General features: G+C 28.5%; 1 protein-coding gene across 3 annotated transcripts in view; it reads right to left on the minus strand.

Annotated features, from left to right (window-relative positions):
- Positions 1-6,226: 6,226 nt before the first annotated feature.
- Positions 6,227-18,550, minus strand: part of ClC-a (chloride channel protein 2) — a 296,284-nt gene continuing 283,960 nt past the window's right edge. The window contains exon 19 of one of the 3 annotated variants that reach the window (XM_075377089.1): positions 6,227-14,590. In XM_075377089.1, coding sequence (XP_075233204.1) covers positions 14,474-14,590 — 117 coding nt within the window. In that variant the 3' untranslated portion in view covers positions 6,227-14,473. The remainder of the gene's footprint in view (positions 14,591-18,550) is intronic. The other 2 variants (XM_075377084.1, XM_075377096.1) reach the window with 2 other exon arrangements.

The following is an 18,550-nucleotide window of genomic DNA, read 5'->3' on the forward strand; positions in this document are numbered from 1 at the left end:
TTACTATTTTAAAATCCCTTATAAATGTGATAACTCATTAATGATTCTGTATAAAAGTTCTATCAGTTTAATAATTTATGTGTATTTAACAAATCTTACTCCATATCCTGATTTTTTGACTTGACTGCTTCATCTCATCTTACCTTTTAACATAAGTACACCTCTTAGTAATACAATTTTTTTTTAATTCTACAGGGACTGGATTTTCTGTTATATCATTATTGTACGTAAGTTTTTTCTTTATTTAAAACTAATTTAAAAAACTGATAGCCACTGTATACTGTGTAAAATTGTTGTATTTATTTAAATTTAGGAAATTATTTATTTAATTTTTTTTAAAGTAGTAGTGTAAATTGTTAATGTATTTTATTTCAAATTGTCAAAATTTATTTAAATTTGTTAAAAATTAATAAATATAAATAAATATATTTTTAATATAGTTAATGAATAATTAATAAGTATAATATAACTGATTCACTTGTACATGAGATTAGCGTTAAAAATAATCATTTAGGCAACTGAGCTAATGTGAAAAAAAGGTGCGCAAGTATGAGTGTGCTTCGCTTGAGTGATATTATTAATTACTGATGTAATATTATTGTTAAGTGCAAAAAAACATCTGTGTATTATAATTTGTACAAATTAGATGTATTAAATTTTCATAATTGTTTAAATTTTAAGTGGAAAATACTTTTAACATATTTAGAATATTTAATATTAAACAAGTAACAATATAAATTCATTAAATTTGTTTACTGTAAAATGTTAGCTGATGAGTGATTGTACTATTAAAAGACAGAACTGTGATGTTTTAATAATTTATGGCATGATTTTTTTCTTTTAATCTATAAATTACCATTTCCAAAGAAGCAAGTGTGCTAAACCTTGAAGTCCAGTATTTTTCAGTTTTTAGTTATTTCATGTCAGTTTGGTATAAACTTGATCACGAGAGATTTTTTAATTCTTTGCAATTTTTTATGCAATGTTGTGCACGAAAGATTTGTTTTAAAATATTCATGACTCACTTTTATCATACATTTTGTTAATTTTTTCAAAACTCACAGCTAATAGCTTTCAGCTGTTAATTTTATGTAACAAGCTCACCAACCACATCACAGAACTTTCCTCCTTTTCACTAAAGGCTCTTTCCTTTACTTTATAGAATCTTCACTAAAGGTATCTTTACTTTTAATTATTATATTTGCCCAGCAAGTCTCTGCTGCCATCTAATCATATATTTGAATTACACCGTGCTAAGCATAAAGTAATTTTTTTTACAAAAACAACCAATTAAAATACATTTTTGAAATATACAGAAAACAATCTATGATCTGACTACCATTTAGAACAATGCAAACTACTCAACCTTATATAAACTCTCGACTTTTAGAAGTATTATCTTCAAACCATAAAGTACACTCAAGATACTAGAGAATAAAACATTTTAAATCAGCTACTACACACAAACAATATATTCATTGACTTACTGCATACTTACTTACTGCATAAAATAAATACAAACAAAAATTAAAAAAAAAAAATGAACAAAACAAAAAATTTGTTACACTAAGATTATACAAAGAAAGACTTGGAGAAAATTAAAACAATTTTTTGAAACGTTACAGCTTTCAGAACAAAACAAAAGATTGCACAGAGAAAGCAACAAAATGTTTCCAGATTATATATACTGAACTACTCTGAGTTCACAATGTTCTACATTGGTCAAACAGGATGCAGCTTCAAAGGCAAGATAAATTCATAAAAGCTTTAAATAACAACACAGATTCAAAGTTTTGTCAATCATACTATACATGCAAGCAATAGTTCTACCAATATTAATAATAACAACCATGATATTTTACTCATACCACAAGACCATATGCTAATATGCTCTAATATGAAATATATATAAGAAATATAACTACACAACAACAGTGTATCAAATGAACTAAGATAGTAAAAATCCAACACACTTTTATTTCAAACATACTTCACTACATTCTAAATATGTCTGTCTAACCCAAACAAAAAAGTCACCAATAACTTCAACTGATGTCAGGGTGAGAATAGCAGCACCAGACACTGAATACGGCTGCAAGAGCTTATAAATTTTGATTTTTGACATTTTATATTTGTTAAATTTGGTTTAGTTTATCATTTATAAAGTTTTAACAGATTTTCATTACCAACCCTCAAGAATAAAAGCATAAATTTTATTTTATTACTTGAATTATTAAGGTAGATGACAATATTACTTCTAAGATAATTTTCTAAATCTGTAGGCTGAGGTTGGTTTCAATATTTATTAGCCAATCAAAATTCCGAGTATGTTTTAGATATCCAAATACCATAATAAAGAAAAAAAAGATCTTATGACAAAATAACTAGTATACAACAGGTGGTTAACTGATATATCAATCATACTAAAGTGTTTTTGGGATCAGAAATAAGGAATTAAGTATAAACATTTTTAACTGAATATACATTTGTTAATCTCATTAAAATGAATATCAGAAAACAGAATAGATTCAGAGAAATAGTTTTCAATAATATTCTAATAGTGATTTATCAATTGATAACTCTTAATGCATGTACATTTACATTAATACCGGTCTTGAAAAGTTAGTCTGATACTGACAAATCATGAACTGCGTGAATATTGAATTATTTTTTTTACATTTTATATACGAACCATGTACATTAATTGGTTGTTTTATGGTTAATTCTAATGCAATTTTTACAAGTAAATCAGAAAAGATATTATAATAAAGTTACTCATGTTAGCACTCTCACCTGCATTACTTATAGCTATAGCATCACTTATGAGTTGAAATAGGTAGTCAAGGGAAAAAAATCAGTAACGTCAATGTTACCAGGGATAAATGAGAAGCCAAAGCTATTATTTAACACACTCTTTTACAGTTCTTTTTAAAAAAAGTATTGAGAAATATAAAAAAGATGAGCAAGAGAATTATTAGCACATAGAAACTGTCAATGACAAAATCCGGTTCTGCACAATAAAATATGACAAGGTTCTGCCTTTTGGGGCACTGTATTAGCATTATTTAGTGATTCTCTTACTACTCACATGATGATATTGTTCCTAGCCCATGTTTAAAAGTTTTTGTTTTTTTTATAAAAAACACTTTCGCGTTATCATCACACAGGTCAAAAAAAAACCCTTCTCAGATATTAAAATATTAATAAAATAAGGTTAAAACTAAGATAACAAGTAAGACGGTAATAAGATTAAAATAAAAAAGATAAAAGATACGTAACCCATTAGGGTAAAATATGTAACACAAATAAAATAAAATTTATTGTTGATTACCATTAAATCATAAAAAGTCTATTGATTCTTCTTAGAAGTAACAATATCCAGTCTAGTACATTCTTATTATTTACTAGAATGCGCTTGATGTCCCCCGGTAATATAAATTTGTGACTCCATAACATATACAGTCCAAGGATGTGGCACACAGTCAAGCAGCAGTCGCATCATACGCACAGTGGCACGTTTTCAGGTATCTATGAGTAGCTTTGGTATATCCTAATCGCAACCAGCACAGGACCACTTCCTCTTGGCAAATTTTTCTGCATGAGGATTCATTATGGTAACACCATATCTTTCATGTGTCAGAGTTCATCTGCTGTAGCAGTCCACAGTCACCTTGCCACCTTCTTCGAAGTGTATGTTTAATGGAATTAATAAAATCAATAGTTGTAATCTAGTGGTGAAAGGCTTAGCTACACACATCTTTACCAATGGAATCTGCACATTCATTATCCATGATTCCCACATGGCTACGGATCCAGCAGACATTCACTGAGCGATTGTATTATGAATTTCAGTGATGATAGAAATTTTCCTTGTTTCAAGTTGTGTTTACACTTCAAAAAACGAATGTTAAAGAAATTGAAGAATAACAATAAGCTTTAAATTTTGTTTTATGGTGGGAAAATTTTCATAGCTTTTGACAGCTACTTCTTTTATTTAGGGTCAGTTAAGCTCTTAAGGATTGCAACAGAAAATGTATGGAAGTAGTCTTACCATGTCATAATGCATTTGTGCTGCCTTTCATTAAGAATTCTGTAATTGTGCATGAACTAATTGACAACTCACAGGACCTTAGACATTGTATTAGACAATGAGATTGGTCATTATTTTCTTGTTATTCAACCAGGCTACAATATCTTGAATTTTTTTTTATATTACTCAGCGATAGCTTACCTGGGACCATACACTGATAACAGGGCTTATTCATTACAATTATATAGCCCTCTTCTAAACTGTGTAATAGCATCAATAAACACTATTCAATACCCTGTCATTTCCTGATGGTAATCATCAGCCACCATTGAAGAAATAGTTTGGAATTTTCTATAATCTCATACCAACCAAATCTAGCATGGTCTAACAGGACCTCAAGGAACAGTATCCTACAGTTTTACACCATATGTTACTTTTAAATTCACTCACATTTCATCTCGGTAAATTTAAGTTAAGGATTAACTTCTCTTTTTATTGAATGCATTTTCCTTTAAAAAAATTAACTTATTTTTAAAAATTAACATAAAAAACTTATTTTATCTGTTCGCATGTACTGTACTCATATCTGCCACAAAATTCCCTCACTAAACACTGGACAACTTCATTAAAATTGTCAAATTCAGTAACCTCGTTTCATGGATAATATTTTTCTTTTTTTCAGGAGATTCAAATGATGTGCTAACTGAGTCAGTACTAGTTATATAATTGTAATCAGCTTTAGAAAAATTGTTGCGCCATACAAATATTCAACTTTGCAACTTAACCTGACATATTGTTAACATAAATAATAATAAGTTATACTGTTACTTACTCTTTGTAAATATCAGTGGAATCATTGTTCCACTGTATTTTAATGAATTGAGAAAAGCATAATTATTATTATCTGAATAAAGATAATTTATTTATTTATTTATGCAACAACAAAGATGATGCAGTCATGGTAACTTTCAAGGCAGATGCAAAAGTTTTTTAAAAATAAGGGTATGTGTAATAAACAATTTGTTTAGAGCATGAGAACTCATTGCAGCAGACATGTTAAAATTATCAACAACAAAAGAAAAATAATTATAACTGCACAATTGTTGAAAGTTGGTATACATCAAAAGTTAGTCAATGGGTTAGGCTCAGAAGAATCACTGCCTTAGTAGGGAACTAAAAATTCTTTTTTGTCTTATTATGCACAGTTAAATCACACCACAAAAAGACCAAACAGGCACAAACAAATTATTAAATCCAGAAAATATTAATGGCTTTACATTAAAAATCACTCATTTTTAATCATAAGCAAACTGAATTTAGTTATAAAAAGTACTTTTTTAACTAACATCAACACAAACTTTCAGACCCTCTTCTTAGGGATTTACATTAATAATGAAGTAAATAAATATGTGTCTAATTATTGTCAGCCAGCTGTTGTTAATGGTTGTTATTGGCTAATTAGATATTTAAAGATGTTAAAGTTATGTTTAAAGGAAATAGGCCTATACATATTTTTTTTTAAATACTACACTTTCAGTAAATAGATTAAATTATAAATTATATAATTCCTACATTTTATTTTCAAGTAAAAATGGTGATGAAATGTAATGATTTAAAACAGTTTTTCTAAGTATACAATTCTGATTAACAAAAACTAATTAGAAATCTACTGAAAGTACAAGGAAAGCAAAGTAACATTAAAAGGCAATTGTTTATCCTCGACCATGACCTCACAAAGAAAATTTTGTTATTAAAACTTGCTCAAGTGAGAATAGCAGTTCCTGTTCAACTGACAGTACCAGCAACTATTTGCAAGACTTTTCTTGCATATTGTAAGTGACTCAATCTAGAAATTTTTATATTTTTCAAAATTTATTCAGTATTCATAAATCAATTGTTTTTATCAATTTTATTTATTGCAGTATCTAAAAGTCAATACGACTAATGGATGAACAGATGTCAAATATACTACTCACCCACACACAAAACTGGTGTCTTAGTCCTTTAATGTGTCATTAACTTTAGTACCACTTGTTATTGACAAGGAAGCTGCACTAAAAAAAAAATTAAGAAGCAGTTTTCTGTATTAATAAAGTGAATCTTTTTTTATTTTTAAAGAAGTTTAAACAAATTAAACAGAAATGAGAATGTTAATTAAAATTCATGAAAACTTTTGTTGTTGAAAAAGTAATCAACAATCAACTTTACTTCAAAATTAATATTACATTTTATCAAACATAATTTACCACTGATGAATTAAATTATAAGACTACATAACTGTAAGTCAGTAAAAGTTATGTTGGAAAAATCATGATTTTCACTTAAATTATTTATTATTAGAATGAGACAGCTATCAGTTCTAGTGTTGATTATCAAAAACATTTATTTTAAGACATGTGCTAACTGCTCATCTATTTCTTATGAAATTTATAATTTTGTACAAAAGCAGTACTGTAAAAGATTAAAAGATGATCTTTTTACTGATTCATGGTGATCTTGTAATATCATATAATTTACCTCTTTTTATGTACAACATTTAGATATAACGAACTTTAAAATATTCTCTTTAAACACTTAACCTTAGTTTTAAAGGAAGGAAATAAATCAAACACAAAAGTATTATCAGCCAACTGTTGGTGAAGGGCGACTGTAGTCGCTGGGTTTAGAATTCTAAATACCCTACACTACAGCCTTTAGAGTTCTGAACACAGTTGAAATTGTACTCTTAGAAGATAAAAATTGTGCAACAGATTACATCATATGATCTACAATGTCATCGTGATTTTCAACCAAATTGTTCCAACCATTGCTATCAATAACCATTTGAAAGTATAACAACTACAGTTGTTTGGGCAATACTGCTTCTTAGAATGAGGCAATATTATATGATGATGTAGTGTGGTGACCAAACAAAACGCTTTGTACAAAGAGCAGGGGGGATACAAAGAAACCTTGACTATTGTTTGGAATTATAAGGGATACACAAAGGTAAACATTCAGTTTACGATTGAGAGATATGCAGATGTACAAATACGCAAGTAAAAAAAATAATAAATATTGTTCTTAGACAATCACAAAAAATAAAAAAGTTGTTTTTTTATAAACAGAATCTATATTAGATGGTTTGCTACTTAAAAACAAATCTGATAAATGACTCATTTTTTAAATTAATGTGGATGTCTATTCAGAAGATCTTTTCAGAGGTAGTAAGTAGTTCCTTTGTCGCAAGATGGTTCTGATGTTAATAGAACATATTTTGAAGTAGTTAGGAAAGCCTTCTGGTATATATATATATATATATATATATATATATATGGTATACATATATTTAATACCAGATGTATTGAAATACAGAATTAATTACGATAAATATCTGGTGTAGGTAGATGTGCACTACACACTTAATAGATGGAAATGATCAGCATCTCCTGGAAAAGATCAAAGAAAACTATGGAAAAACTCTAATCAGAGCAGCAGCACAAAATACAATAATAAATTAAAAATAAATGTAATTACAGTTCATGAAACAAATAAAATCGATACAGAATATAATAACAATTTTGAGGTATTTATTAAAAAAATATTTGAATACATGTAAGTACAAATTAAATTAGGATATAGGAAACATCAAAATCTATTTAATCAGTATTGCTTAAAAAAGTAATCAACAGCTTAATACTGCTTTTTATCACTGAACATCTTCTAATTTAAGCCAAATAAATTCAGAAGTCAGAATAAAGTCAGAAGATTTTTTTAATGGACTGGTATTTATTAAAAACAAATACCATGATACCAAAACCCCCACAACCATGATATTGACCTTTTCCACAGGCCATAGTAGTATGGTGTATAATGTAAAAATATTTCTAAAGTCTGTTTCTTTTCTTGTATATTGTAATATTACTTGTGTATATTGCAATACTTTTAGAAATAAATGACTTTTTTGAAAGTAACATTTTGCTAGATAAGATTGTTAAATAAATTAACAAAACGCATACTGTTAAACATGATCCATAAACATAGATTGTTTGTGAAACAAAGAGTGTCAAACTACTGAAGACTTATCACAACATATTTATCCACATGCTCAAAACATGAAATTTACACACCAAATTTGGCAAATTCAACACAATTAATGAATGATACATGTCAAATATACTACATCCATAAAAAAAACTGGTGTCTCAATCCTTAAATTAACATCAGTGCCCAGTGCCTCTGACAAAATTACTGACAAAGAAGCTGCACAATAACTCAAAAAAGATCTAAAAGCACTTTTCTATGTATTAATAAATCTGAGTTTTTTTTATTTTTAACAGTTTAAACAAATTTTAACACGTAGATCAATAAACTTTATTTCCATCGTAAACTTAAAGACCATGCTAACACTTATTATTAAAGATTATAATTACATTTTCAAATTACAAATGAAGTTTAATGGCAGCACTATATTAAAGAAGGTGCTGTCCACTGAAGAACAATATCAGAGTAATTTGAAAGTAAATTATTCATGATTTGTAACAACTAAAAAAGATTATTTTATTTTAACATCTTGAAAACTTATTTATCTTGTAAATAATTATTTTATAATTTGAAATATGTATTTTGCAAAAGGAGGAATAATATATGTTTTCCAACTTTTTATAACTATAAACTATGTTATATAAATCAACAGTTCTATATTGTAAAAGCCATCAAAAATTTCAATAAGTAACAAGCTTTTAAATTAGATTATAATTGTATTCCTCTTGATTGTTGATTTCAAGTACCTGAAATATTTCAGGGTGTAGCATGCTGGAAATAGAAAGGCTGTGACAAAAATGTTAATTAATGACTGAAGCTATATTTAATACTTGGTATATTACTGAAGTTAAACAACACTGGGTGAAGTTTTATTCTAAACTGTTGGCATTTATTATAAATATAAATTTAACTTATGATATAATTTGTAAATCTAACAATTAATTGTACTATCATACTTAACTTGTGGGATAAAATAATTTTGTTCTACAACACATACCATATAAAATACAACAAGCTTTCTGCACAGTAATATTTCTTTCATTTTATGCTAAACTTTCTATAATATTAATTTAAACCTTCTATTAACTATCTCTGTGAATCAGCATCGAAGTTGAGCTTCTCTGCTTAGATGAACTCACTGGTTTAAGAGTTCATAACTTTTTAGTTTTGTTTGTCATGTTACTGTTTTACATGTGGTATTTTCTGAATTTTGAAAGAATCTATTATTGATTCATTTACAAACATAAACTTAGTTTTTGTTTTTATTTACAATAATTTTAACAAGTAATAACAATAATTTTATTTACAACAATTATAATTGTTTTAAGTAAGTCTTTTGTATAAATATAACAAAGAAAATTCATGTTTCAGTATCTTTGATGCATTAAACATTGTGCAATAGGTACTTATTTTTTTATATATTTAAAAGTTAACTAGCATAATTAAAGCAAATATATCGGAAAAAAATTAAATCCACATGATATAATTACACAAGTATTACACTGAAATTATTTATTTTCAGTTAAATAATAATAAAATTTTTTACCAATACTTAATATTAATCGATTAATGTAAGGGTATTTTTTTTTAATTTTTACTCATCTTTTCCATAGTTATTTTTTTTTGTAAAAGATATGAATCCACTATTAAATCATATAACGCAAACATGAATTTCAAAAGAAAAACACGAACAAACCTTGTAAGTCAAGAAGTTAATACATAAGAATGCCATAAAAAACTTTTTTTAAGAGGGATGATTCCTAAGTTAAAAGAACACATATAAAAAATTGAATTTGGAAAAGAAAAAGGACTAAATACATTTTAAACTTTAATGTCAGAATTTAGGTTCACATTATCTTATGTCTATTTATCTGATATCAATTCTAGATACTATAAGCAGAGGATCTTACCCCTAATCTCTCTTTACCCGACTGACCAGAAGGCTTTACTTCAGAACCTGTATCAGTCTTGATGATCCTACCAGTATGATCATAAAAGTATAAAATTATTTTCACAGATAAAAGAAAATTTAACCTTTTTTTGTAATAAAATTCAATTACAATAGTAATTACAAAAGAAAATTATTTTAATCTCTACTTTTACATATAAACAATATATGTTATTATAAATTTATTATTACAAATAAATATTACGAATATATTTATATTTTGTTTAGCTAAGAAATAATTATAAACATAAATTTCAGTCGTTTATATCCTAACTACACCTAAAGTAGAATTAATATTACAATAAATGCTCACTATTTACAAATATAAAATAAAGTTCAGTATTTTAAAACTAAAAGGTCAACAATAATAAATATAACAAACAATTAATACAAAAAAATTTTTATCACAAATGTTACATTAGAAAATAACATCATTGAAGTCAACTCTCAAATGTATTTTTTTATTCATTTAATTTTTTTTTTTAAAGTGTACTGAAAAGTAAAGTATCTAATTCATAAAAAAAAATACATTAAAAATTTTTATTGTTCTTTATCAACATAATATTAGATTTTAATACCTATTATTTTAAGTAGTGAATAGTACATTTTAAGGACAGAAGGTAATGGATTGATAAATTGCATGATAATCTGAATTAGGACTCAACAAACAATTAGCAATGAGTTTACAATTTATCAAAACTAAATACAACAAAACATCTACATAAAACATAATAATCAGTTTAATGAGCTAATCATTCTTTAACAGCAACAGATTTGATCTTTCCAATTTCTATTTAAGATATTTCACTAAAAAATGATCTTGTACGTAATCATCATGCAAATATCTGAAAACCTTTTCATAGCTTATTGTGTTTTTCAATAAAGAGTTTAGTGAAAACATAATTCTCCTAATAGGTAAAATAATATTTTATATCGTAAATGTTCAAACCTAAGAGCTTTATTGTCACAGGAGCGAAAAACATCAACAATTAAGACCAGCAATAATGTAGTCATACTGAAACTAAAACTTATTTTAGATGTTTTTACCAGGCATGTATACATAATAATATATTTATTTATATGACCCTTAAAAGAGTGTAAAACATCCAGTTAAATCAAGGTTAATTTTTAATGATGAATTTTAAAAAATATCATCAAAACATTTTTTAGTAAGATTACCATTGTACTAGTTTATCTTGTCATGAATGTCAGGCTGGTGAAATTCTCATTGCAAATAATACAATGTGATTCACCATATACATAACTCATAATAGCTTTGGAGAAAGGTTCATTTTCAAATTTGATCAAATTTATATCACATAACTTAAAATATATAGCTGCTTTTCAATACATACATAACTAACAGTAATATAGAAACTATCTACTATCAAGAGGTAAAATATCAAATCGATTTATAATTAAAACAAACAAATAAATGATAATCCCACAATGGCATATTTAAGTCATACTAAAAATGAGATTGGTTCTAATGAATTATACAGATAGAAAAACTGATCAGAAAACAGAATGAGCTGTCACTGTAAACATTTAAGAAAATGGAAAAGGAAGAATAGATATCATTATTAATATACTTTATAGAAGACAGGTACATAAAATAGGAAAACAGATTGAAGATGTATTATTTTCAGAAATCATTTTTAAAACTTATTCATAACAAGAATGTAAAAAGAACTTAATAAAAACAATTCTTCACAAAATTTACAATTACGTTTACATGCAATCATTACTAAATCTGAATATTTTTAATAAAAAATACTTGAACAATACTGCATTAACAAATAAAGTGCCTGAATAAAATTACCATTTTAACTTTAATATGGTAAATTCAAGGTTTAAGAGCTGGTTTTATAATATTCATCAAATAGTTCAATGAAAAGAAGATTTAGTTGAAAAGAAACAGTATTTTGCTGCAATACTGTAAAATAAATGTATCAAATATAAAATTTTATTTTAGACTTCACAGGTGAATAGTAGTAGTAGTAATAGAAGTAACACTTTCCACTAATACCAGAAAATTTTCTTTAAGTTACTTAAGTATTTATAATTTCTAGAAAATCTATTGTTAGTTAGATAATTGAAAATAATAACACTACTTTGCTTCATTCATATTAAATAATTCCTACTCTATCAAGCAGAGACTGACTTTATTACTAATTAAATCATACAAATGTTTAGAGTTTTGGTGGTATAATTTTTTAAACAATAACTTTGCCTGCATAGAAATAATAATGAGGTTGTATTCCTTCCACAACAAATAATATAACAGTATAAACTTTCATTCTATAACTTTTTCAGAGTTGAATATTAGATATCCCAGAAGAAAACCTAGCTTTCTCTTAACAATGGGTTGCAGTCATAACAAGTCAACACAATCACTCAATCAGGTGAAACATTACCAAATTACTGCACACATTAGATTATTACTTGCCACAACAGTCTAGTTAGTCAGTGGAAAAAACCGCTCTCTGCTTTGCATTTTTGGTTTCTCCAAATAAAGTATCTCTCTTCACTATTATTTTATAATCAGCACTTTTCAACACTATTGTTATTTCTTATTTTTTTATATTTATTACCAGTACTTTGCACCATTACCATCATTTTTCAAGACAGACAGTGAATCTTTTAGTATTTGTATCTGACTGAATAGGAGAAGACCCATTCATCCAGTTCTTGATAAATATTCTTTTGACCATAGCATAACAACTTATGACACACAAGAGAAATGACTATCACTTATTAGGCAGTTTTTAAGCAAGAATTTTTTTCAGAAATGATTTGCCACTGATTCCAAATAATTAATGAGAGAACATACAGCTGTTGCATTAAAAATGAGTGAAAGTCCAGTTGGGATAGTCAAAAAAAAAAATGTTGTTGCGCATCAGAGGCAGATACATTTATAGTATCGACTCTGGGGAAAAAATTACCACAAGAATGTCTGGTTACACTAACTAATTCTTTCATGGAAGATGCTATGTGGTAACATGTTTATCCTTACTATCTTAAAAAAGAATAATTATCAACAAAAAAAAAAACTTTTAGCATTACTGAAAGAATCTAATTTTTTTCAGCAAAGAGTTTTCATTTTATTGTGTTGCATAATCTAGGGGTTTCTATAAGAAAAATCAGTGATAAAAAATTACTACTGGAAAAAGAGTACAATCAAAACTAATTTTCTTCAAAAGATTTCTCATATTAAAATAGAGTTGTTTTGCTAGATGATACATGAATTAACATTAATCATTACAATTAAAAAATAATGGACTGACAGATCAATAAGTCAGTTATCAGTTGAACAAGGATTTAATCCATCATAAAGGCATAAGAAATGTGTTCATGGATGAAGTTCTTCCATATTTCAAATTCTAAGAAGACAGGAGATTACCAAGAAGAGATGGATGATAGAAATTTTCATCTTTATTTGAGAGACTGTTTCTTTTGATTGTAAAACTAGATAGGGTTTACCATAGCATTTAACTTGATAAACCCACAGCCAATACTAATAGAGAAATTCAGGTGATCTATTGGCTTTTCCATAGAGGTACGGCCAGCATGGTAATGACTAAAAGAATCTTTAAAACTGATTATTAAAAAAAAACCCAATACTCTGTTTAGCATAAAAGTTTTAATAAAAGCACTCTTGCCGAATCCAATAGAAAAAATATATAGTCTTGTAAAAAGGTATACTGGAAACAATAATAAATAATTTACTTTCTTAGAAGTTAACAAAACATGAGAATAAAATTTCAGAAGAGGATTAGAAAAAGGCTGTGCCATTAATCTAATTAACTGAAATATTAATTACATGTTTAAGACAATCATCTTTTTCCCCTAGCTCAGAAATCAATAGCCATGACAAAAGCAGTGAAGCGGTATTGAGAAGTGGAAGAATAAAAACATTTTTTCATGACAGACAATTTTTTTTTTTAATTTGTTTAATGTGTAGTTTGTAAAGAAAGTATGTAGTTATAAAATAAAAACTGCATGAATAAAATATAATATCTAATTCTTAAAAGATAATTTGTGGACATTTTTATAAATATTACATTATTTAAAAAAATAATATATATAGTGTTATTACATAATATAATATTTTATATCTAAATGTAACAGATTAATATTGTGAACAGAACAATAAGAAAAGAATAAGAGGACAGAGTTCTTTAAAGTGTGAGATACAACTGTTACTCTCACTGTGTGATTTTGAATGAAAGAGGTAGGATGTTTCAGGCTAGTCCTTCCCTTTAACCCAGCATTAAACTCTGAAAAATGTAGAAGTAATCCACCAAATCAATAACATAAATAAAAAAAGATCAATCCTAATAAATAATCACAGATCACTCAATGACAAACAGATAACAGTCCATTCATTGACTAATATAGGAGTCCTTATTTAAACAAGAATAATAAATACAAAAATTATAATAAACTAGTAAATTAAAAGGTGCCAATTTTTAGTCCTGAATTAAATGTTGCTGCTGAGGATTTTGTGGCTGCTGTTGTTGCTGTTGCTGCTGCTGTTGATTAACAGGCAAGTTTCCACAATTTGAATCCTCAATTGCCTTTCTTAGCTGAAAAATTGAAACATAAGTCTCTAAGTTACTACACATAAAACTGTACTTCCAAAATAAGAGAAATTATTATTATTTACATCAATAAAAATGGATTCAAGTGGTAGTACAATTATTTATCAATGATTAAAGAGAAAAATGTTTCTACGCTCATACTTAAGAGATATTAAGTAACAAATTTCAACCAATTTATGACAAAGTATCACAAAGAGATGTATTTCAGATTTTATTTCACCTATTATTGACTGTATCTGAAAAATTTGTTAAAATAAATGCAGTTTTTAGTTTCAAATCTTTTAAGAATCAGTTTTCATAATACATAAGATGTACACTCATTAAAGTTAATTTTAGGATTTTTAAAAAATGTTTTGCAGTTGTACTATGTCTTTACTTTCTTGTACTATATCTTTTTGCTTTCTTTCTTTCTTTCTTTCTTTGCAAAATAAACTTATGCAACTTAAATTCATTTTTTTTAGATATTGCATTCCTGTTCAGGTGAAAAAAAATTCAATATATAAGAATTTAAATTAAAATAACCCAATTAACTTGATTTATAATTAACTGAATACAACTTGGCAGATAATAGCATTCTATAATTACTCCAAGAGCTGTTAAACATTTTAGGGTAGGTATTTGAGGCACCATGAAAATTTGTGTAACACTTCTTTGTAATGTCTGAATACAAAATTGAAGGTCTGGTTGAAGGGTGGTGGGACCTACCCAACACTTGAATTTTTAACTTTGAAAAATTTTATTTGCAGTGAACCAATTTTTATTTTATTTGTACCAAATTACTCGTCATTCAAAGGGCCTTACAATGAGGTCTCACAAGCTATATCATCTCATTTAAAAATAATAACTTTTCAACCCTTGAAAATTTAGAAAACAATTAAGGGAAAAATTTTGTAGGTAATTTAAAAAATAATTTTCACAGTTTTAATCCACAGATTATGATTATTTCAAATGGATTTAAGAAGTAATATCACATAATTTTATAGTTATTTTTGTTGGACTGAAATTTAAATAAAGTACTACCCGAAACCTAGTGAGTTTTTTCGCACCTAGTGAGCGAAGGAGTAGACGGATTTTAATTCTCTTTTCACCAAAATTTGTTACCTTTTTCGGCTTGTCAATTAATGTAATTAAATGTTACCATTGCCATTTAAGATTTTTGAGTTGGGGGTAGGTGTAGCAGAGAGGGTGGGTTCCATCCCTTTGAAAATATTTTTAAAAACGTTCCCCCGGGAATGGTATACATGCCTGCAAACAGAAATACGATGAGACTGATAGCTGTTGAATAATAAATGTGGTAACTTTTTAAATGATCATCCAGTACATATAAATATATAACATAACCTACACATAGCATTACTCACACTCACGTATAACATTCCAGATCACCTGGCAGGTAAAAAGTCCCACCAAAATGGCCTATTCTTTTAAAAATATTTTTTTCTAGGTATAAGTATTATTCTGTCTAAACTTCAGAATACCTCACATATATCTTTTCGATATTTATGAAATAAAATTTTGAAACGGCCTGGCAAAATTTTAAACCTAACTAAATAATCTTGACTTTTCTATTTCATAAAATACTAAATTTGAAACCACAAAACCACATCGTGTGTGTGTGTGTGTGTGTGTGTGTGTGTGTGTGTGTGTGTATGTGTGTGTGTGTGTGTGTGTGTGTGTGTGTGTGTGTGTGTGTGTGTGTGTGTGTGTGTGTGTGTGTGTGTGTGTGTGTGTGTGTATGAACATATTTATTGTTTAGTCTTCAGATTTTTTCTTAATATTGATTTGGTTATAATAACAGCTTTATAATCCAACATCTTAAAAACATAATTTTGTGTAACACATTTTTTCCCCAAATATAAGCAGGTATTTATCATATCTTACCAATAATTTTTTGCAGATTTAAAAAATAAAATAGCCATTCAATTTAAAAAATAGAAGTACATGTACACATATTTAAAAATCATGTGTATAAAATGCTTCATCAGAGTTCAATATCTTGTTGAAACCAACAGTTAACCCTGATGAGTGTGTAAACACTGTGAAATGTTTTATAATTTATTATAATAGAATTATTTTAAACCATATCAAATTTTCAAAAAGATTAACATTTCTGGGGCTCCTTTAAGAAAATAATATCAAAAAAATAAGTCTTACAATAAATTTGTGATTATTAGCTCAGTACTGAAATTAAGGATTCTTCTTTCACAGTGTACAAATTAAATAAAATGTAAACTCACTTTACTGACAATATTTAATGCATCTAATTACTTACGGAGAAAAATCTTACATCTTTCATAAGTATGATACATAATCTAAGACATACCTACCAAAACTAACTGGAAAACTTGATAAAACATCAGAAATATATTATTGGCTCTCCAACCATACTTTTTTTTCTGATGAGTCTGAGGAACCCTATTTACAGGCAGAGTGTCAGACTCGCTAACAGGTTCCGCTAGTTGTTATTAAGAGAGCTTATGTGTGCCTGCGCCCTACTGACTAAACTTCATATCACACACAAACTTCAAGGTTGGGTTCACATTAAGCATTGCACATCCCTGGAGGATGCCTTTGGGCCAGAGGGATCCAGAGCTTCTGTGCTTCATCACCGTCACCCATACACGCAAGCACGGACGAACAACAGCTCTGCAGAGAGCTGTCTTTCACCCTCCAACCCTTCGGTCATGTTTTTCCACTTCAGTCTGAGGACTTTTTATTGTGGTACTCTCTAGAAAATCAACCTGGAAGCATCCATCAGTTCCTCTCTTCCCGGACTTTGAATGAAGGGAGGTAACCTTAACCTCTGCCTGCTGTTCCAGTGGGAGGGCCTCCCTGACTGGTCTCAGCACTTCATCTTTACTGGCTTTGTAGTCCAAATTTCTTATATGCACTGCAGCCTGTTTATCTAGCTTTAACATCGTTAGTTATTTTTGCCACCTGGAAGGTCTGCTGAATGTGATCTGATAAGGCCTTAGCCTCACCAGCCTCATCTTTTATTCTCAGTTCAAGGCCCTCTCCCCTACCTCATCTTGCTGCCTCTCCAACTCTGGCCTTGATTTCTCTTAAAAGTTGAGCATAAGATAATCCTTCTTTGTTTACTTATCTTGTAATCTTAATCTTTCTTGTAGCCACTTCAGCCTTATCTGGTGCGACCCTCTCCTCCTTGGCTATATGGAGCGGTCTTCTCTTGCCATCTCTCCTGGCCAAGTATTCTAATAGCCGCTTAACCTTGTGCCCTGTCCTGCCCAATATTATTCCCACAGAAATTGGGTTTTTGACTAAACCCTCTATCTTCAAAATTCCATCCAGAATATGCTTAGCAATCTGGGCATCTTCCATGTCCGAATTTATGATGATCATAAAAGTTTCACCCTCTTTTGCTCCTCCAAGTAGAATCTCACTTTCCAAAGCATCCCTCAGAACACTACCTGGGACCAATTTTCTTTCATTAAGCATATTACCTAATCATGGATACCATCACATACTCTCCTGGCAAATAGGCTTTTCTTGTCCTGTTTTAAGTCTAAGACCATTATCGCCTTGTGAACTGGTCCCAGGTCCGGGATACCCTTTTTAATATCCACACTGTAAAAATGATCATCTGCCCAACTTGTGAAGATGAGGCCCACGATTTCTTCATGCATAACACCTTCCTCTAACTTCAATATCTCTTCTTTCGCAACCACCGTTCTGCTGGTCTTATTCGTCTGTGTTCCAGCTTCAGCTGTCTTCCAAGGGGCAATGGGTATTCCAGCTAGTGAGAACATCTCACATAATTCTTTAAATTCACTGGTCAGGAAGGGAAGTTCTTTATCAATGATTTCTAACTTGACGTATTAGTGACTTCAAAGTTCTAAAATCATTAAGTATGTCCTCCACTATAGCACAAAAAGTATGGGCCTCCTCAAGTGAACATGTCTCCCCATCACTAAACAAAATTCCAGC

This window comes from Lycorma delicatula, chromosome 1 (assembly GCF_047948215.1).
Source record: "Lycorma delicatula isolate Av1 chromosome 1, ASM4794821v1, whole genome shotgun sequence".
NCBI lineage: Eukaryota > Metazoa > Arthropoda > Insecta > Hemiptera > Fulgoridae > Lycorma > Lycorma delicatula.